The following is a 23,000-nucleotide window of genomic DNA, read 5'->3' as shown; positions in this document are numbered from 1 at the left end:
GGTCCATTATCATTCTTGTACCCAGAAGTGCTTTGAATGCTTCAACCCAAGTTAATCAATTTCTTGTACAAATTCAACCTTAATTTCCTTCATTTGTTTTTGAAGACTGTTTTTGCTGTGCAGTGATTTGTGTACCTCATAATTGTGGTTTCTTTCTCTTCTAAGAGCTATATAGTTTTTCCATGTGTATTTTGTACCATAGTACTTCACAATTCCATGTGCTGAATTATGTCTGCTACCTATTTTTTAATGTTTGGCAAATCCATAATTTGGGATTGAAAAAAAAGTAACATTATTTTGTAACATGATCACTGATGTGAGTGCAAAATCAAACGTGCAGGTTGCATAACTGTTTAAAGCACGTTATTCATACCAATTAATACAAAACCATTCATTATCATAGAACATAGAACAATACAGCACAGAATTGGCCCTTCGGCCCACGATGTTGTGCCGAACATTTGTCCTAGCTTAAGCACCTATCCAATTGCCGCTGAAAGGTCACCAATGATTCTGACTCTGCCACTCCCACAGGCAGCACATTCCATGCCCCCACCACCCTCTAGGTAAAGAACCTACCCCTGACATCTCCCCTATACCTTCCACCCTTCACCTTAAATTTATGTCCCCTTGTAACACTCTGTTGTGCCCGGGGAAAAAGTCTACCGTTAACCCTGTATTCCGCATTCTTATTTGTCTTTCCAAATTGGACAACCTCACACTTGGCAGGGTTGAACTCCATCTGCCACTCCTCAGCCCAGCTCTGCATCATATCCAAGTCCCTTTGCAGCCGACAAGAGCCCTCCTCACTATCCACAACTCCACCAATCTTCGTATCGTCTGCACATTTACTGACCCACTCTTCGACTCCCTCTTCCAAGTCATTAATAAAAATTACAAACAGCAGAGGACCCAGAACTGATCCCTGTGGAACTCCACTTGTATCTTATCCGATGCCTGTTCTTCCCTATGATCCCTTTCTTCACAGATCTATATTTGTTTTAGTACTGTACATTTTAATTTTTTTCTGAAATCCATAACTATATGATAGCTTATGTTTGTGTAACTATACATTCTAGAGTAATCTTTATCCCTAGGTGGAGGTGGGGTACTATATTTGTGAACATTGATTATCAGATTTAGGATTGTCTGACCCATGTTCATGCCAGTGCAGCATTGCATTTGGGTAATGAAACAGTTATCTTAAATTCTTATAGAATAATCAGGTAATTTATCTTTTACTAGTTCATGTTGACTATTCTAGAATAGCCATCATGATCAAAACTGAATAATTAGTTATCCATCAAGACCAAAACTAAAACAGATTTATTCATCTCGTTGTTTATGGGACATTACAATGCATAAATTGGCTGTATTTGCCTGGAAAGTAGCAGGTACTGCAACGCAAAAGTAATTTATTATTTGCGAAGTGCTCTGTGGATGTGAAAGGCACTCTGTAAGTTCACTTTCTTTACTTTCACATTACATGTTCCAAATGTTCTTATCAAAGTACCCTTTTTCCATTGGATTTTTAATTATTGTGTTCCCCCCATCTACAATATAACATAATAGTGTATAATGTTTTAGAATATAGAACAATACAGCGCAGAACAGGCCCTTCAGCCCTCAATGTTGTGCCGACCTGTGAACTCATCTAAGGCCGTCCCCCTACACTTTTGGCAGATATTAGTAAGTTGGGTGAGCCAGTTTTGGGCGGAAGAGTTGGTCAAACCTCAGCAGAAGTCTAGGGGCAGCAACGCATGTGGAAAGCACAGGGGAAGCAGCTGGAGAGCAGGAACAACAGGGAATCACACTACAGTCCCCTGAGAGAAGCTTATGACCAGCACAGGAGCCTGGGAGAACACAGCAAATCTCTGGCTGCTGTATATCTGCTTACTGTTGACAATAAGGCTCTGCATGGTTGCAGTGACAGCATATCTGTTTGCTAGCCTTCAATTCAGAACTCCTAAAGCTTGCTGCAGGTTCTGGTTTTAGAACTAATATTATAGATTTGATATGGTCAATCATCAATTTCCAGTCTGCCAGATTTCAGTTGAATTTGGATAGGGAGCCAGTAAAATAGTTTCTTTGGAGAGTATTGCTTGTTTAGGAATTTCTTTCTTTCTTCTTTGGAATAACAGTGTTGTTGGCATGTTGTGGGGAGAAGTATTAAACAGGTGCCTTGAATTCTGTGTTCAGCAGTACAAGCGACCTTTTTTCAGAGCTCTCACCACACGTGTGGCAGAGGTGAAAATATCTGCAGGTTGGAGTCATACCTGGCACAAATGAAGATGGTTGTGGTTATTGGAGGTCAGTCATCTCCATCTGTGAAGTTACTAAGGGTACCATCCAAGCAAGGTCTAACCATCTTCAGCTGCTCCTTCCTGTCATAAAATCAGAAGTGGAGATGTTCACTGATGATTGCACAATCTTCAAAAATATTCACGAACACTCAAAGAAATCAATGCCCAAAAGCAGCAAGACCTCGATACTGGTCAGATTTTGGACTGACAAGTGACAATTAACATTCATGCCACACAAGTGCCAGGCAATGACCATCTCCAGCAAAAGACAATCTAACCATCACTTGACTTTCAATTATATTGCCATCACTGAATCAACACCGTGGAATTACCGTTGATCAGGCACTCAACTGGACCAACCATATACCAAGAGTACAAGAGCAGGTCAATGGCTAGGAATCCTGCAAAGAATAATTTGTCTCTTGACACCCCATAGCATGTACACCAAGTAGAAGGCACAAGTCAGGGGAGTGATGGAATACTCCCAACTTGCCTGGTTGAGTGCAGCTCCACCATTTGGGGGAAAAACCCACTTGATTGGCACCACATCGTTGAAATTCAGTCCGTTCTCCATTGTTGCTCAGTAGCAGTAGTGTGTACCATCTACAAGATACAGAAATTTACCAAGGCTCCTTAGGCAGGACCTTCCAAAACCATGACAGGCCAATAGAGAAAGGCAACAGATAAATGGGAACGCCACTGTTTACAGGACTCTCCCCACCCCTGCCCAACAAAAGCCATTCACCATCTTAACTTGGAAAAATATCTCTCTCCTTTTTGTGTCTCTGAGCCAAAATCCTGGAAGTCCGCCCCCCCCCCCCCCCACCCCTCCCCATGGCATTGTTGGTCTACCTTCTCGAAATGGACTGAAATGGTTCAAAGAGGCAGCTCACCACACTTTCTGAAGAACAACTAAGGAAGAACAATAAATGCTGTCTCAGTCAACATTGGCCACACCCCATGAATTAATTTGAAAAAAATAAGAACAGACTGGAATGTGGATGTTGGGTTTGGAGGTACATGTTTGTTACATGTGTCACAATAAGTAAAAACTTCAGTATATGTCAATTAAGCTCCAGTTATCTCTCTGATTGTTTGACTCTTTAATAGGGTGCAGCAATGGTTGTGTATTCAGTTTACATGATGATAATGACGACTGGATACGATGATCTTAGTTACATTCAGCATTGCTGTGGTCGGCAAAAGTCTCATGACATTTTCATTCCCATTGGCAAGTGAGTGAAATGGTGACCGCAGGCAGACCATGGTTCAATGTACACAAGGGGATGGGTGGACACGGTTAGCTCCAATATCACAGGGAGCCAATACAGAAGCGAAGATGGGGTGAAAAATTCAAATTGTATGTCTCCCCTGTAAAGTTCTTTTACTCTTGAGATTCTTAACACACGATGCAATTGCAAATGCCCCAACTTCTGTGAACAAGCAAAATTTATTAAGCATAGTTCAGTACAAGCTTTGAAGAAACCTTTAACACTCCTCGCAGGGCTTATGGTGTCATGGCAAAAGCTCTCTGGACAAAGGAAACAGTCTTTCCTTTATACAAAAATCTTTACGTCACAGTTAGTAATGCCCACAAGACAATCCCCAGCCATCCCCTCAGTCACATGCCACTCGATACAATGCAGTGACCACCCCACCTCCAGAAACAATGTAATGCACATCATCCCTTAATGGTCAAACCTGTGGCAAATTGTTTTTGTAACTGTAGGGGAGTCGTCAAATTGCAACTGTAACGTTCTTATTGATTTCTGGATGAAAATGTAAATCATCCCTAAATGGCAAGGAAATGGGCATGTAAACCTTCCACCTACAAGACAAAGACACACCACCCTACCCATGGGGCATTCAACTTTCTTGCAGGTCAGAGAGTAAATTAACTCCTTAATATCATATCCCTCACCTTGCGCAATATTACTTTAACTATGCTTATAACACCGACACAGCAGACTTGATAGGTCAGATGGTCGACATATCGTATCTTCTGTATGGTTTGGGATGAACAGTTGCCAGTGTGGATGTTTTATTGATAGCAGGAAAACCTAGTAGGTAACCAAGAATCCAACAACAATTAAACAGCTCTCCTTTATTCACCACCACCTTGATTGGCTGGCTGGAGAAACTATGAGAATGGAAGAGACTGAATCTGAGGAGTTGCAATTGCAATCTTGCATTCTGTCTCTTCCAGGCATATACTTCAGCTTTTAATCTGATGTCCCTCCCTCCCACCAAGGAACACCTTCAATTGTGGATTCTGTCTCTGGAGAGGCAGCAGGAGCACATGGGAGGGAAGCTGTGTTTGGAAGAGCTGGAGCAACAATATGGGATAGACAGATGAATTGGAAGCAAAAATAAATTACTTAGAGCGGGAGTAGGCAATTCAACTGTTTGGGCCTGTTCCACCATTTAACGTGATCATGATTGATCTTATCCTGGTCTCAACTCCACTTACCTGTCTGCTCCCCATAGCCCTTTATCCAGTTTTTCATCAGAAACATTTTTGTTTCTTGAATCTGTTGGTTGGTTGGTTGATTCTGCCTCCACTGCACTCTGGGGCAATGAGTTCTACTGATTCACAACCCTCTGAAAGAAATAATTTCTCAGTTTTGAACCTGCCTCTTCATTCTATATATCTTTGCCCTCTTGTTTGAGACTGTCCTACAAGGAGAGCATCTATATGTCCACCTTTTCAATCCCCTTTTATATACCTCCATCAGATCTCCCATCAGGGAATTGGAGGAAGGGCTGTTTCTAATGACTGCTGTGGAGGCTTGTCTTTTCAAACAAAATATTCATAAATGAGCTGTTCCCTTCCTAACCCTTCTCCTAGTTTGAACAACCTTCCTCTTTCATTATAAAAGGGAGAACATTTCAATCTTGGCATTGCCATTGATCTGGAGGAAAGAGGGAGGTCATGATGGAAGTCAATCTACTGCAAGTCAAGTGGCTTTAGATACATAGTAAAAGTGAGAAGAAGAAATGTGAGGAGGAGGGAGGAGAGACCAATGGGGAACGAAGAGAGATAGTGAAGGAGAGGGGTGACTGGGGGAGAAATCAGCCCCTTGCGTAAGAGAGAACATGTGGGCAACAGGTAACATTGCTTGTTTTCACTTAAAGCATACTTGTGTTTATGATTTCCAACACTTTTTTTTAAAGAAAATCATTTTTCCATCTGAAACCCCAACTCCTTTGACCAATATTTCAAGTTTAACACTATTGAAACAAAAATAACTGTACAGAAAAGAGTTGAACCTTTTCCAGTAGTATTCTTCCTCTTTTTCTTTCCATTTAGAACATAGAACTGTGCAGCACAGGAATGGGCCCTACTAGCTCACGATATTGTGCTGAACATAATGCCAAATTCAACTAATCCCTTCTTCCTGGACTTGGTCCATATCCCTTCATTCTTTGCATATTCATGTCTGTATCTAAAAGTGTCTAAAACACACTTATCATATCTGCCTCCACCACCACCTCTGGCAGCAGACCCACACTCTATATTTCAGAAAAAAAACTTGCCTCTTGCATCTCCTTTGAATGTCCTCCCTAGTTTTAGAGATTTCAACTCTGGGGAAAATGATTCTGACCATCAACCCTATCTATGCATCACATTTTATAGACTTCTATCAAGTTTCCCCTCAGCCTGTGCAGCTCCAGAGAAAATAACCTGAGTTTTTCGAGCCTATCCTTATAGCTCATATCCTCTAATCCAAGCAGCATCCTAGTAAACTTCTTCTGTAGTCTCTCCAAAGCCTCCACATACTTGCTGTAAATGTGGCAATCAGAATTGAACACAGTACCCTAAGTGCAGCCTAATTAAAGCATTATAAAAATGCTATATGACATCCTGACTCTTGTACTCAACACATCGACCAATAAAGGCCATACACCACCTTTACCATTCAATCTACTTGCGTGGGAGCAATGGACTTGAACCCCAAGATCCCTCTATATATCAGTGTTGTTCAGGATCTTGCCATTAAGTGTATACTTTTCCTTAACATTTGATCTCCCAAAGTACAGCACCTGACACTTGCCCAGATTAAACGCCATCTGTCATTTCTCCATCCATATCTGCAACTGATCACTATCACGCTGTATTCTTTGGATAACCTTCTACGCTATCCACAACTCCACTGATCTTTGTGTCGTCGGCAAGCTTACTAACCCATCCATCTGCATTTTCATCTTAGCCATTATCGCAAACAACAGAGATCCCAGTATGAATCCCTGCAGAGCACCATTCGTCATGGGCATTCAGCCTGAAAAACACCCTTGCACCACTGCTCTCTGCCTTCATTGGGCTACCCAATATTGAATCCACACAACCAAGTCACTATGGATCCCATGCATCTTAATCTTCTGGATGAGTCTACCATGAGGGACGTTGTCAAAAGCCTTACTAAAATCCATGTGGACAATATCCACTGCTGTACCCTTATTGAACTTTTTCAAGGAGGTGAGAAAGTTACTCAGTCAAGTTAGTTTTGACCTACCCCACACAAAGTCAAATGTGCGTAAATCCTCTGCTTAAGAATTATCTTCAACAGCTTCCCAACCGCTGATGTGAGACTTACCGCTCTATAGTTTCCTGGATATTCCCAATTTCTCCTCTTGAACAGAGGAACAACATTAGCTACTTGCCAGTCCTCTGAGACGTCTCCAGTGGCTAGTGTGGATACAAAGAAATTGGTCGAGGTTCCAGCAATCTCCTTTCTTGCCCCTCTCAATAATTTGGGGTAGATATTATCAGGCCCTGGTGACTTATCCACCTTACTGCTCTTCAAGAGACCCAAGCTTATTACTTTCTTGATCTCAAAATGCCATAGCATATCAGCATGCGCCATACAAATCCCACTGTCCTCCATATAGAAAATAGAACAATACAGTGCAGAAAAGGTCCTTTGGTCCTCGATGTTGCGCTGATCTGTGAACTAATCTAAGTCCATCCCCCTACACTATCCCATCATCATCCATATACTTATCCAAAGACTGGTTAAATGCCCCTAATGTGACTGAGTTAACTACATTGGCAGGAAGGGCATTCCACGCCCTTACCACTGAGTAAAGAACCTGCCTCTGACAGCTGTCTTACATCTATCACCCCTCAGTTTGCAGCTATGTCCCTTTGTACAAGCTGACGTCGTCATCCGAGGAAAAAGTCACTCACTGTCCACCCTTTCTAATCCTCTGATCATCTATTAAATCCCCTCTTAGCTGCCCTATCTCCAGTGAGAACAGACCCAAGTCCCTAAGCCTTTCCTCATAAGACCTTCCCATCAGCATCTGTGGAGAGAAGGCAGAGTTAACACTTTGGGTCCAGGAACCCTTCTTCAGAACTCAAGACCACACTTCTGAAGAAGGATCATTCAACCCGAAACGTTAACTCTGCTTTGTCTCCAGCGCTGCTGCCAGATCTGCAGAGATCTTCCAGCAATTTCTGTTTTTGCTTAAAAAAAACTGCAGCTGTACATCTCAGTACAGTCAGTTCTGCTAGAACGCATACTTCTGTTCTTGTGCAATCCCATGTTATAAGAAAATTGCATAAAGCAGCACCATTTAAACTAATGGGGCCAAAATCGTGTTATAACCAATACATGTTTTAAAAGTTTGCGCTATAGAAACAGCGTCTGCAATTCATCAATTACATTATAACAAATTAGCGTTAACGAAATGCACGTTACAGTAGAACGACCTGTAGCAAATCACCAACCACTTTAATCAATCTTTTATGGTTTCCCTTCAAGTACTTTAGTAATTATGACAGCTTCAATTAAATTCCAACTTCCAACTACTTTACTCATTAGAAGAGTCAGCAGAAAGTGAGAGCCAGAATTCTTCTCATTACAACACAACGCAAACTCACTTTTCTTCAGTCTTGCTCATCATTTTAAAGTTGGATATCACCTTCAGGGTAGAGAAGATCAGACTTTTTTTCCCCTTCAGAGGGTTGAGAGACCTTTAAAACACTGTCTCAGAAGGCAGTATAAGGATGGTCACTGAATATTTTTAAGGTAGAGGTAGTTAGATCCTTGTTAAGCAGGGAATCAAGAGTAACTTGGAGTAGATGGGAATGCAGAATTTGAAAGACAAATAGATTAGTCATGACCTTATTGAATGGTGCAATTGGCATGGAGGGCCAAATGGTCTACTTCTACTCCAGTTTTATATGTTCATTCACATGGTGTAGATCTGAATTGGGAAAACTGCTTTATTACAGTTGCTGAACATAAAATTGTGATTTAACAGTGCAATATTATTACCCTCCCCACCAATAACAACCCTATAACAGAATCACTTACAAATTTAATGAAGAGCATCCAAAGATGCTTTCCACAATGTGATCAGACAAACATGTAAATCAAGGTAAAAGAATATGAGATGCACAGCAACCAAAAACTTGGCTAAACAGGTGGATCTTAAAACATGGCAATATCAGAACAGGGATTTGAGGAATGGACTATTTGAACAGAGATGGAGCTCAGGCCTGTGCCTGTGCTTCACCCACTCAGTGCCAGAATCAGTGGCTATATAGCATACAGTGAGCTCGTCATTATAATTATATGACATTTAAAAATTTCTAAAAGGAGACAGGAAGTTTCTGTCTTGCATTCATACGAATGGGGGTGGTATGATGCTGTAGGTATCAACAAGACGTGGCTGCAAAGGAATCAGAGTTGAGAACTAAATAACCAAAGATACACGTCCTATCGAAAGGACAGGCGCGGGGAAGGGTTGCCTTGTTAGTAAGAAATTAAATTAAATCCGTAGTAAGAAGTGACAGAGTTGGAAGGTGTAGAATCTATGTGGGTAAGATTTGAGGAGCAGCAAAGGAAAAAAGACCCTGATGGGAGTTATGTACAGGCCTCCGAGCAGTAGTGAGAATGTAGAGAAGAAAATAAATCAGGACATAGAAATGGCAGGTCAGAAAGGCACTATTACAATAATCATGGGAGGGCTTCAATATGCAGATTGACTAAGAAAATCAGATTGGTAGCAGGTCTCAAAGAAAACAAAAATTGTGAAATGCCCACAAGACTTTTTTGGAGCAGCTTGTGGTAGAGCCTAGTAGGGAGCAGGCAATTCTGAATTTGGCGATGAGTAATGAGGTAGACGTCATTAGGGCACTGAAGGTAAAGGAATCCCTAGGGGACAGTGACCAGAATTCACCCTGCAGTTTGAGGGGGAGAAGCTGAAATCAGATGTAACGGTATTACAACAGAATAAAGGTAACTACAAAAACCTGAGTGAGGACCTGGTGAGAGTTGATTAGAAGGGGAGCCAGCAAGGAAGATGGTGGAGCAGCAATAGCAGGTGTTTCTGGGGATAATTTTGAAGGCAGAGCAGAAATTCATCCCAAGGAAGAAAGAACATCGTAAGGAGAGAATGAGGCAGCCATGGCTGACCAGAGAAGTCATGGACAGCATAAACCCAAGAGAAAACCATTCAGTGTGGAGATTAGTGGGAAGCTAGAGGATTGGGAAGCCTTTAAAAACCAGCAGATGTTAATTAAAAAAACAATAATCTTTCACCTGAATGAATACCAGTGCAAAGTACTCGTTTTAGGATCTTGCTTACTCCTCTGCCTCCAAGCACAAGTTCCCTCCTTTATTCATGAGTGATCCTACCTCCTCCCTACTTTATCATCATGTTTTTAATGTATGTACAGAGCACCTTAGGTTTCTCTTTAACCTTTTTTTTAGATTAGATGAGATTACTTAGTGTGGAAACAGGCCCTTCGGCCCAACAAGTCCGCACCGACCCTCCGAAGAGCAACCTACCCAGACCCCTTCCCCTACATTTACCCCTTCACCTAACACTATGGGCAATTTAGCACGGCCAATTCACCTAACCTGCACATCTTTAGACCGTGGGAGGAAACCGGAGAACCCAGAGGAAACCCGCGCAGACACTGGGAGAATGTGCAAACTCCACACAGATCGTTGCCCGAGGCGGGATCTGAACCCGGGTTATAAAGGTCATTTCATGGGCCCTTCTTGCTCTCCTAATTCCCTGCTTGAGTTCTTTATTGCTTTCTTTATATTCCTCCGGGACCCTGTCCAACTTTAGCTTTCTAAACTTTACGAATGCTTTTTTCCTTTAACTAAATTCATGACCACCCTTATTATCCAAGAGTCCCTCACCATGCCATCTTTGTCCTTCCTTTTTTACTGGAACATGACATTCCGAACTTTGATCGATAAGTTTGTAAACAACTTGCCCGATAACAGCTTCCCCCAATTAACACTTCCTAGCTTCTGCCTAATGCTGACTTAATTCATCCTGCCCCCAATTTAGTACCTTCCCACAAGGTACTAAATTATCCTTATTCATAGTGTCACCTTGAAGTTTTAAGATAACCGAAAACTAAAGAATAGTCCCCATAAATTGAAAAGTAGCCCTTGAGGGAATCTAAAAGAGCACTTGAAAAATGATTAATTTGACCCTTTCTGGAGACACTTGGAGTCATAGAAACTTTGGTCCAACTCGTCCATGTTGACCAGGTATCCAAAATTAACCTAGTCCCATTTGCCAGCATTTGGCCCATATCCCTTTCAACTCTTCCTATTTGTATACCCATCCAGATGTTTTTTAAATGTTGTAATTGTACCAGCTGCCTCCAATTCCTTTGGCTTCTCATTTCATACATGCACTACCCTCTGCATGAAACATTTGCCCCTCAGGCCCTTTTTAAACTTGCCCCTCTCACCTTAAACCTATGCCCTCTAGTTTTGGATTTGCCTACCTGGGAAAAAGACTTCATGCCCTTTGTGATTTTATAAGGTTTATAAAAGCACCCCTCAGCCTCTGACACTCCAGGGAAAAACACCCCAGCTATTCAGCCTCTCCCTATAACTCAACCCCCCCCCAACCACCAAAAGTCCAGGTAACATCCTTGTAAATCTTTTCTGAATCCTTTCAAGTTCAACAACAACTTTTCAATAGCGAGGAGAGCAGAATTGAATGCAATATTTCAAAAGTGACCTAACCAATGTCCTCTAGAGCCACAACATAATATCACAACCTCTATACTCAAATCACTGACCAATAAAGACAAGCATACCAAATGCTGCCTTCATTACTTTTGAAGAAACTACGAACATGTACCCCAAGATCTGTTTGATCAGCAACGCTCCCCAGAACCTGACCATTAAGTGTATAAGTCCTGCCCTGATTTGCCTTTCCAAAATGTAGTACCCCACCCCTTTATTTAAATTAAACTCCCATCTGCCACTCCTCGCTCCATCAGCCCATCTAATTAAGATTTCTCTGTATTCTGAGATAACTTTGTTCACAGTCCATAGCACCACCAATTTTGGTGTCACCTGCAAACGTATTAACCATACCTCTTACATTCTTATCCAAATAATTTATATAAATGACAAAAAGCAGAGGACCCAACATCAATCTTTATGGCACTCCGCTGGTCACAGTCCTCCAGTCTGAAAAGCAACATTCCACTGCCACCCTCTGTCACCTACCTTCCAGCCAATTTTGTATCCAAATGGCTAGCTCTTCCTGAATTTCATGTGATCCCTTGAGACCTTTTAGAGCTAAACTACTGCATTAAGATGCTGTGCATTGACCATGGATATTACACAGTTCTGTAAATACAGAAGATCTTACCTTGGAGGTTTAGTTAGAGGTTTGAGTAAAATGAACAGTCTTGTAAGTTCCTCGTTTGTGACCTCCGAGTGATACAGCACAGAAGCAGACCCTTTGGTCCGACTTGTCCATGCCAACAGGTTTCCCATACTAAACTAGTCCCATTTGTCTGTTTTTGGCCCACATCCATCCAAACCTTTCCTATCCATGTGCCTGTCCAAATGTTTTTTAAATGTTATAACTACCTGTATCTACCACTTCCTTTGGCAGTTCATTCCACATATGAACCACCCTTGTGAAAACGTTGCCCTTCAAATCCCTTTTAAATCTTTCTCCTCTCGCCTTAAAGCTATTCCCTCTAGTTTTGAACCACCCTGACCTATGGAAAAGACAAAGAACAAAAGAAATTACAGCACAGAAACAGACCCCTTGGCCTTCCAAGCTTGTAAAATCCAGATCTCCTAACTAAACCTGCCGCCTATTTTCTAAGGATCTGTATCGTTCTGCTCCCTGCCCATTCATGTATCTGTCTAGATACATCTTAAATGATGCTATCATGCCAGCCTCTACCACCTCTGCAAGCAATGGGTTCCAGCCACCCACCACCCTTTGCATAAAGAATTTTCCACGCATAGGACCTTTGCTATTCACTTTATCTATGCCCCTCATGATTTTATAAACCTCGATAAGGTCATCCCTCTGCCTCCTACATTCCCAGGTTAAGAGTCCTAACCTTATAACTCATACCTGATGAAGGGCTCCTGCCTGAAACGTCGAGTTGCCTGACCTGCTATGCTTTTCCAGCACCACTCTAATCTCCCGCATCTGCAGTCTTCACTTTCGCCTTCTAACTCATACCCTGCAGTCCTGGTAACATCTTTGTAAATCTTTTCTGCACTCCTTCCAGTTTAATAATATCTTTCCTAGAGCAGGGTGAGCAGAATTATGCTCTTCAGCATCCTGGAGAGCTGCAACATGATATCACAACCCCTATATTCAGTGCTTTGACCAAAATCATGCAAAAGGCCACCTTCACTACCCTGTCTACCTGTGACGCCACTTTCAAGGACAATGCACCTGAACCCCTCAGTCTCTCTGTTCGACATCACTTTCCAAGGCCCTACCATTAACTGTTAAATCCTGCCTTTGTTCATCTTATCAAAATGCAACACCTCTCATTTATCTAGATCATTCCTGATGAAGGGCTTTTGCCCGAAATGTCGATTTCGAAGCTCCTTGGATGCTGCCTGAACTGCTGTGCTCTTCCATCACCACTAATCCAAACTCCCATCTGCCTAGTTGATCAAGATTCTGTTGTGCTGTTAAATAACCTTCTTCATTTCCCCAATCTCTGTGTCATCCGAAAACTTACTAACCATCTTCCTATATCCTCATCCAAGTTGTTTATATAAATGACAAACAATAGTAGACCCAACACCGATCTCTGTGGAACACTGCTGGTCAGGGCCAGACAAAAACTTTGAACTGCAAAATTGTAATCCATTGTGGCATTATTTGGATATAATGAGCAACATCCGAGGTCCTAAATGGCAAATGTTTATTCGATTGTAAATCATGTCAGATGCCATATTTGTGTGCTATTAGTAAATTTGTACTTAATGTCCATCTCAAGTGTTCAGAGTGTGCAAATCATGATGTTAGTTAGCACATAATTCTTATTTGACGCCAGTACTGGCATATTGTAGTTCAAAGATCTACCTAACACTGTCTCTTCATTGTTTCTGGCATTTATTGCCTATCCCTAATTACCCAGTGGGTCAAACACATGTCAGTCTGGAGTCATATGTCGACCAGATCAGGTAAGAATGGCAGTTTCCTTCCCTAAAGGATGTTACTGAACTAGATGGATTTTTCGAACAATTGACTGTGTTTTCATAGTCATTATTAGACTTTTAATTCCAAATATTTATTGAATTTGAATTTCACCATTTGCTGTGGCGAGATTTGAACCCCTATCCCCAGAACTTTACGTGGGTCTCTGGATTAGTGGTCCAGCAATAATGCCACTAGGCTATTGCAACTACCTACATGGCATATTTTCATGATGTGTCAGTTCCAGATCAGAGTCAGTTAAAGATTGACTCCTATCTCCTGCTCCAACCATAAGTACCACACCTTTAAGAAATGCAGTCTAGGTTTAAGTGGTACAAGCTAGCTTTTCTTTTTCAACGTTAGACTCCCTACTGAGAAATGTACCCAAACAATTATGAAATTAGATGTGCTTGCATACTATAATTGTGGCAAGGAGCAGGCAGTACAGAATTGACATCAGAAGCAGTGGGTGTAGTTTAACTGGACATTGTGATTCTCATGGTCCATTTGAGTTGTGTTATCTTACCAGTGTTGATGCTCTCAACCTTCAGTATTCCAGGTGCATATTGCCTCTAGATTAGATTAGATTAGATGAATTACAGTGTGGAAATAGGCCCTTCGGCCCAACAAGTCCATACTGACGCACAACCCACCCAGACCCATTCCCCTATATTACCCCTTCACCTAACACTACGGGCAATTTAGAATGGCCAATTCACCTAACCTACACATTTTTTGGACTGTGGGAGGAAACTGGAGCCCCCGGAGGAAACCCACACAGACACTGAGAGAATGTGCAAACTCCACACAGTTTGCCTGAGGTGGGAATTGAACCCGGGTCTCTGGTGCTGTGAGGCAGCAGCGCTAACCACTGTGTCACCATGCCGCCTCTAATATGTGCCTTTCTGAATTTTAGTTGAAAGAAGTTTGTCTATTCCTTTTTCCGATTGAAAGCTTGTTCTGTGGCTCTTCTGTGCTCTCCATGGATGATCCTGCCCTTTTTCCTTCACCTTTTTCTGAAACAAAAATCTGAACTGAGATACTTGCCGTTATTTCACTTTCAAGGATATCTTGTTCTGAGCAGAGGTCTGTGCCTGCTTTGACTTCTGTTTTAGGAAGAAACTTCACAGGAAATTTCTTTTAGAATCCCTTGTTATTTCACTTAATGTTTACTACCAGTCTTTCTTCACTCCTTTTAGTTTTCCTGTTGTCCTCGTTTGCCTCCCTCATTGCTGCTTATATTATGGTTTTCTTTAATTATCCTTTTCAGCAGTAGAAGAATTCAGTTTAATCTTTTCTCATCTTGTAATTAATTGAAGAGTCTTCCAACTTAGCATATTTGCCTGATTATCTAGTTCAGCTTGAGGCAGTTTGTTTTTGCTGTGCATAGATGGGACCCATTCTTCACCTCATTGGCTCTTTGAGACACCAGCTGCAATGTACTGTTCATAGTCATGTCAGTTTGATAATTTATGCTTTACAAATATCATGCTGTTATTTTGGTGAAGACTGGTGGAAAGAGAAGCAGGAAGAAAGAAATACTAGCTTCAGGGACCACAATGTCTGAATTAATCCTCAGTTTCAGTCTGAGCCATGCATACATGAGAATCCAAATCAAATTGTTACAAAGACTTTTCTGATAGTTAATTGTACTTTGTTTCCACAATGTCTTGGTGTTTTTCAGGGAATTAGAATAGGAGGTTGGAGCATTTTTCAGAACAAGTGTAGATTTAATGATCACCGGATAAGATGAGCATTTGTGCCTTATTATCATGTAGCTTCCTAATAACTTTTTTCATTCTCAAACTAAAAGTTGTTTTGTCATGAACGCAACTCAATGAACATTGCAGTGTGCAGCTTAATCTGAATATTTTTAAACATATATTTAAAATTTGAATTCTGATGATTTGCCAATTATCTGCTATATTGACTTGTTGAAAGTTCATGTATTTACATTTATTGTCTTTAGTCTTGATTATATTTTGTACATGAATTTCATTGTTCTAATGCAAAAATTTTAGATCTTTTGTTAGTCTAGAAAATGGTCTCTCAATAAACAATATTGATTTAAAATACAAGAGTATTCCGTCATAAATGATGGTTAGAGAACAAAAAGTGGGCAGCATAGTACTGATGACAGAAAGGTTGTACTTAATCTGTATTACTAAATGACCCAGGAAGCTTGCTCAAAGGGATTACAGAATAATTATGTTAATATGCAATTATCACCTCATTTTTTCTGCAGTAACCTCAAGATGTAGTGCAATATGGGTGTTATAGCAAGTGCTGATAGTTTGCAAAAATACTGACATTTGAGATTTCTAAAGGAAAGTCAATAAGGATAACTTCATTTTGATCTCTTGTCATAATGAAAGAAAATGCCTGATTCTTTATGTACATGTTTTGCTTGCAAGCACAATTTTTGTATTATTACATTTCTAACTTTCAAGGAAGCTTTAATACTATGCAGTATTAAAGGGAATTTGGAATACTGGCATTTAAAAAAAAAACAGGATAAAATTGCACAATATAATATTTACAATGTTCATGGGATTGTGACAAAACAACAGCTTTTACATCTTGAGGATTAAAAAAAAATTCTATTAGAAACTCCATGCTGAAGTACAATGCTTATCTTTGGAATTATTTTTTGTACAGTGTCCTGTGTCGTAATTTGTTCATTTAATGACTTGCACTACAAGAATAGATGAACATTTTTTTTGTTAATTTTGTGAATTTTGCTGGACCTCCAAAATTTAATCTGATGTTTTATTTTTAAGCATTGATTTATGAGCCCATAAGAATGTGAAGATAAAGGATTTGGATGTGCTGTCTCTAATGAACTTGTAGAGAGGGATCTTAATCTAATAATTCTAATAATGAGAACTGCAATTTGAGTCCATTCGTGATATTATGAGGGTTTGCTATCCTGCTGTTCAGTGGGTACCATTGAAGTTTGCTTTAAATGGGAAGCGTCTGTTCTTTCTTTGAACCCCTAACACCAGAACAGATGGGTAGAATATGGAGCACGGAAGGTTTTACCTCTGAGGTGGTAACAGTGAAGCCACCACTCATTAACACTGAATTTACCACTTCGTTAGCAACGTCGCTTCCTGTTGTGAAAAGCTAGTACAGGTACAGCATATTAAATTAACTGAGCATACATTTGGCTATGGATCTTGGACACCAGAGTCATTTGAAATTAAAGCTTTCACCATTTCTGAGTGTTGCAGCTGGTTTTAAATGCTTGTTATTTTTTTCTGTTTGATTACAAATTAAATGAGAGCTTTTGGAAGGAAGGATGTGTTATAAAACTCCCAGTGCTCACTGTCACAGCAATTAATTTTACAGCACTTGTTCTGTACAGGTTGCTCATATTGATTAAAATCAGTTAAGGTAAATGAGACAAACATTATAGCATTTCCAGGCTTGTTTTCCTATTCATTGACATTTTCAGTCGTGATTCTTAGCACCTGTTTGTACGTGCCCACCCCTTAGCTTCTGCTGCGTATTTAACACACAGACTCATGCTGGGAACTGTTTTAGCACCATTTTAGAGTGATAACATTGAATATGATCTCATTGGAAGTGTATTTTGTTCCCATGGAAATTGGTCAATTTTAGCAGCAGCTGAGAGTTTTGAAGGGGAAACAGGAAGGTTGTAACTAAAATGTGTGGAATCTTGATTCTTCACACATAATTAAAGTTCCCAGTATTTGAGAAAGACAGCAGGAATCGTTTTTCTTCAGCAACAGACAAGATGTAGATGTAATAGATGTTGAAACCACTAATCTCCTGGTTGATGAAGCAGTAGCACCTTAAATTCAAAATTGTTTAAGGTTTTTACAATCATTTCAGTCATGCAGTTAATCTAATGGAAAGATATTGTAAATATAATAAAATTAACTGTTTTAAGTATTCCATTGAGCTGTGTTTGAATAATATAATTGTGTGTGTTCTGGAGATTTTGAATAGTAATTTGAAAACCATGGAGCTCTAAAGGTTAAATTTGTTTCATAACTTGCCTCACTTTTATTTCATTTCTGTACATATAGGATTCATGAAAATAGAAATCTAGATAGAAATTTCTTCATGTCATTGCTTATCATTTTTGAACAATTCAATTATGGTAACTCCTTTTAGATGCATATAGAAATACTAAATTGGAATTTAATAAAATTTAATCAGCTCTTATAGTATTTTAGTTGACATTTAAATTTATGGTGTGGATTTGTGTACCAAGTAAAGCCAAAGCCTTTAGGCTGTACATCTTGTCTTGGAACTCTGCATTGTTAATGTTTTATTGTATCCTTCTATAAAGAGCTTGCCTTGAGTCTCTACAATTCTGTAACTTTACAACCTGCCTGTAAGGCTATTATTTTATTGCTAATAAACTGATAGCTTTATTGTTCTACACCAGCAGTTGCCATACTAATTTCCAATGATCATTGAATTTCAAGAGAATCGTTGTTATGAATATTAATAGTTAAAAGATTGGGTTTATATTGTCTTTTGGTAGTAACTTGTTTCTCTTTCTGACTTGCAGGATGAGCATAATTGGAGGCTCTGAATCTAAGCTGAATAATGCTGATAATGGGAAGACCCATATTAATTCCCTTGGTGCTAAAGGAGAATTTGAAGATGAGAAAAAGATCTCATCAACCACTGTTACTTCCAGTATACCTCAAACCTTAAGTGGGAATCAAATGTCAGTTCCAAAAAGCAATACTTTAAGCTTATCTAAACATCTGTCCAGGGATAGTCCTGTAAAAGCCTTAAGTGGAGCCCAGCAGACTACATTTATACAAAGCGGTGCTCCTACTGTTTCAAATGCAAAACTTACCTTGCCTATAGGAACTGCTGTGAGGGACCCAGTTCTACAACTCTCTACAACTAAATCTTCCGTTGCAAAACAGCCTGATGTTTCTTTAAGTATTTCTCAATCCCTGTGCCAGTCAGTTGCAGCTTCTAGCTCATCGTCTCGCTTTGTTCAATCCGTTCAGGTTCCGAAATTGTCTGGTACTTCAACTAAAGTTCAGACCTTAGCACCAGCCCCAGTTCTGTTACTGGTTCCCAATTTAGTGCCTTTCCAGGGCCAAGTTAATACACAACCTAAAATGCTGAGTTCATTGCCAATAGTGGATCACAAATCTATAGCCCAGTCAAATGGTGCTTCTACAAGCCAGCTGTTATATGGTGCAGAAAATGAAAATACAAAAGATAATAGAGGACAGATAAAGGGAAAAAGAAGTTTAAGTTCTTCTGAAATTCGTGGAGGTGAATCAGAAACTTTAAATGATGGCTTAAACTGGGACCCTGAAAAAGAGTTCATGCAGTTTTTGCTAACAAAAGAAAAGGATGATGATCGGATTGTTCAAATTGATAGAAGTTCCCAAGTCCAACCAAATTTACCCTTTGGAAGAAAAAGAAAACGAAAAATGGACATTGTTCAGATGGTAGATTTCTCTGAATTAGAAAACACAGATGCACACCTAGCACCGAAAAACTCTGCTGGTACTCTAGAGGGGATGGAAAATACTAAAGTTTCCATTGTCAAACCAAAATACTTGCCTGCAAAAAAGAACCTTGTTGGTGAGACTGGATCAAATCTTCCCAAAGAAACAGTAGAAGCAATTAAACAGTTGATCTTTAGTGATTATAAGCTTCCAGTCAAAAACTTAGAAACAGCTCGAACAAGTGCGCCTACAACGACTTATGTCGAAGAAGCTTCACCGTTTGTTTCAACAGTTTTTCCACCAGGCAGTGCTATACAGATAGATGATATACAAACTGGATCTGAATCACCATCAGATGATGATACTGAGGCAGAACCATCATTTTACCCCTGCACAAAATGCAATGTGAATTTTAGAGAGAAAAAACATTTGCAAAGGCACATGATTTATCATTTAGAAGGACACAGTAAAACAAATCTGCCAAGACCATATATATGTAAAGAATGTGGAATTGCATTTCGTGACCGTGCACCACTCCAAAAGCACAGGAGCCTTCATCAAGAAAAAAGAGAGAGGTTGATGGAGGAGATCCGTGAGCTCCGCACATTTCAGGATGAAGGCCGGAATGCAAAATTGCAGTGTCCGCAGTGTATATTTGGAACAAACTGTCCTAAAACATTTGTGCAGCACGCTAAGACACATGAAAAGGACAAAAGGTACTATTGCTGTGATAAGTGCAACTTCATGGCAGCATCAATGGATGAACTTGAAGGTCATCAAATTTATATTCATGATGCAGTTATTAACAAGTCCAGCCAAAAACCTTTGAAAGGTGTATCGTTAGAAAATTTATTAAATCACTGTAAGTCAGGAGGTGTATATGTGTGCAGCAAATGTCCTTTTACCACACCAGCTAGGAGTATTTTCAAAAAGCATGTAAAATACTTGCATCAGCGACTTTACCACGTTCAGCATAAAAGTGAACACGGAGCAAAGGTACCTGGCTTCAGCTCACAACCATTTGATTTGGTGAGGAGCAATAAGGTTATATCACAACAGTCTGAATACCTAAGCGAATTTGTCATGAGACGAAACATAAAAAGGGATTTTGAAGCACCGGAAGCATTAGGGAATTCCTCTGCATTGTACAGCAAAGTCTGTGATTTTGCTGGTACACAGAAGCCACGCTATATAACCACAAAAGAGATGCATCACTCGCCTGGTTCTGTGCTGGATTATAGTAAATCTTCAACAAAGATTGTGACAGGATTAAGTATTGGTAACAAAAAGAGTAGCTTTCTACAACAGGAGCATGTTAGAGAGCAGGAAGAAATTGATGTCAAAAGGAGCAATGGAGGTCTGTCGTTGAAGGATCATGTTATTGGTGATCAGATATATGAGAAATCTAAAAATGATATTGATATAGTAAAAGACTTGAGCCCTGCATCTACATTTATGGAAACAAAGCACACAGATGGGGAATGTAGCTTCAACTTTCACAGCAATGATGATGGAATATCAGAAGAAACAGAACATGTAGACGGTGGAGCTATTTCAGTTAGAAATTCTGTTAAGGATGTCATGGTTAGTGTCTCTGTAGGAAATGATATTTTAGATCAGTATCCAGATGTGTTTCACAAAGCACCTGTTGTTGTTTTAAATAAACTTGAGCCATGTGTAAATGCATCAGAATGTGATGGTGAAGAAAACTTACCTGAAAGTGATATTATTGATACTAGTAACTGCATGGATGGTGCTACGGCAGTCACTATTGCTGAAAATAATTTTGATATTGGTGACAAACAAACTCATTATTTCAGTACTGAAGTTCAGATAATTGACGAAAATGGAATCGATGATTTTGATACTTATGATGAGAGTGACGATGATGACGATTTCGATGATTTTGATACTAGCATTCATGATTATGGCAACAATGACTATGGTAACCAAAGTCTTTATTCTACAGAATATCAAGATCCTTCCCACGACCATTTTGTTAATGAAGATTTTCATTTTAATAGTGACGCTAGATGTATAGATGTTATGGATCCAGTCCTTTATCAACGTGATGCTCCACTTAATATCACCTATAATTGGACTGATTTTCATACTGAGAAACGACCATGCCCCTACTGTCCAGCTGTATTTGACACTGGTGTGGGTTTGTCAAATCATGTGCGAGGACATCTTTATAGAGTTGGCTTAACTTACGATGCTCGGCACCTGGTTCCACCAGAGCAAATAGCATCCAGTGACAAGAGGCGGCGTATCAAAAAAAATGATGGTCCTGTTAGGAGAATAAAGAAGGGTAAGCTTAATTTATTTCTGTAAAATCCATAGGAATTGAATTTTTATATTTTTATGAATTTTTGACTAAAAAGTGCAAAGTATTTCAGATAAATGTGCAATCTTAAGAAAGCAAGTAGATAGTAATTGCTTGTAGATCAGAATAAAACATAAAAACACAAAACAGTTAAATCATTTTGAACCTATGAAGATCTGATGTCAAGAGATAGAAAGAAACAGCAGTAAAATAAATAGAGGAACCTCGATTATCTGAACGAGATGGGTGGGCACAATTTCATTTGGATAATTGTTTAATCGGTTAATTGATTCAATACCTCTCCTCTGGGGGTTGGAGTTTTCTGAAGTTTCCTTTTTCCTCACTCTGCCTGCCTTGCTCCCTCTCTCTGTCTCAGGCTTTGTTTCTGAGCAGACACACACTTGTGTGTAAGGGATCTGCAGCATTGCCGAAGCCTCCCCAACCCCACCAGTTCAACGAGATTGACAGAGCGAGCACTTGCTAAGTCCGCTGCCCGTTAGGAGACATTATCACATGAGTACCCTCCCACCCATCCAGCCACGCCCCCAGTCTGCACCTCCCCACCCCGTCCCGCCGCCAGCAGCTGGACTAAACACTAACAGTAAGACTGCTGCTGTCTTTGGGGGATGAGTCTCCAAATAGCATGCGCGCACAATTGTTTACTGCAACTTTTTGACAAGTTCCACCGTTGCCCTGTACAGGACAATGTTGGCGAGATTATCTGGAGGGGGGGTGGAGTGGGGTTTAGGATACACCTCTGTGTAGAACTCCAGGGAAATTGTGGGGAGAGAGAGAGAGAGGGAGGGTGAGAGGTCAGTCATTTGGAGAAGGTGCCTGGGCTACCATCGATGTCCAGCCCTGTTCTTGGTAGCATTTCAGTAAGCAGAGTTCATTTTTAATCATTGTAAACAAAAGACGCGATCAGTGTTGGAAACACCTCCTTGTAATGTTTCTATTAGGACTTTGAGATCTCCTTTGGATAATCCGAAATTCGGATAATTGATATTCTGATAATCGATATTCTGATAATCGAGGTTCCTCTGCAGTACATAATTAAATAGAAGATGGATATACCCTCTCTCTGGATGCCGGGTCCAAACTTTGACACAGCCAATCTTGTGAGGGTGCTGTGAACCTACCTCTGATATCATTGTATCTATTACTGCCATTCATCTCAAAAACCCTCCAGGTATATTAGAGAAATTTCAACTGATACGTAATCCAATATTGCTTCAAATGCTCCACAGTCACAGGAGAAGCAGGCTCCATGAATAGCCCCGTTGTCAAGGATGGTGGTTCCTAGGATATCAGTTAAAATGATAATGCTGAAATATTTGTAACAAACTTCAACCAAAGCTGCCAAGTGAATCATCCATTTCAGCATCCTCCAGAGTACCCCACAGCATAGGACATAGAAAAGTACAGCACAGAACAGGCCCTTCGGCCCACAATGTTGTG

General features: G+C 40.2%; 1 protein-coding gene across 7 annotated transcripts in view; it reads left to right on the top strand.

The window, feature by feature from the left end:
• The window catches only part of znf644b (zinc finger protein 644b), a 189,979-nt gene that overhangs the window by 149,854 nt on the left and 17,125 nt on the right, over window positions 1–23,000 (top strand). For 6 of the 7 annotated variants that reach the window (XM_043698768.1, XM_043698769.1, XM_043698771.1 and 3 more), the window contains one exon: window positions 18,307–21,527. In XM_043698768.1, the coding sequence (XP_043554703.1) occupies window positions 18,307–21,527 (3,221 nt within the window). Of the gene's footprint in view, window positions 1–13,625; window positions 13,748–18,306; window positions 21,528–23,000 lie in introns of those variants that run through there. The other variant, XM_043698770.1, reaches the window with a different exon arrangement.

The sequence above is a fragment of the Chiloscyllium plagiosum genome, chromosome 11, assembly GCF_004010195.1.
Source record: "Chiloscyllium plagiosum isolate BGI_BamShark_2017 chromosome 11, ASM401019v2, whole genome shotgun sequence".
Lineage (NCBI taxonomy): Eukaryota > Metazoa > Chordata > Chondrichthyes > Orectolobiformes > Hemiscylliidae > Chiloscyllium > Chiloscyllium plagiosum.
Note: the sequence above shows the minus strand (reverse complement) of the source record. Positions and strands in the feature narration are given on the sequence as shown.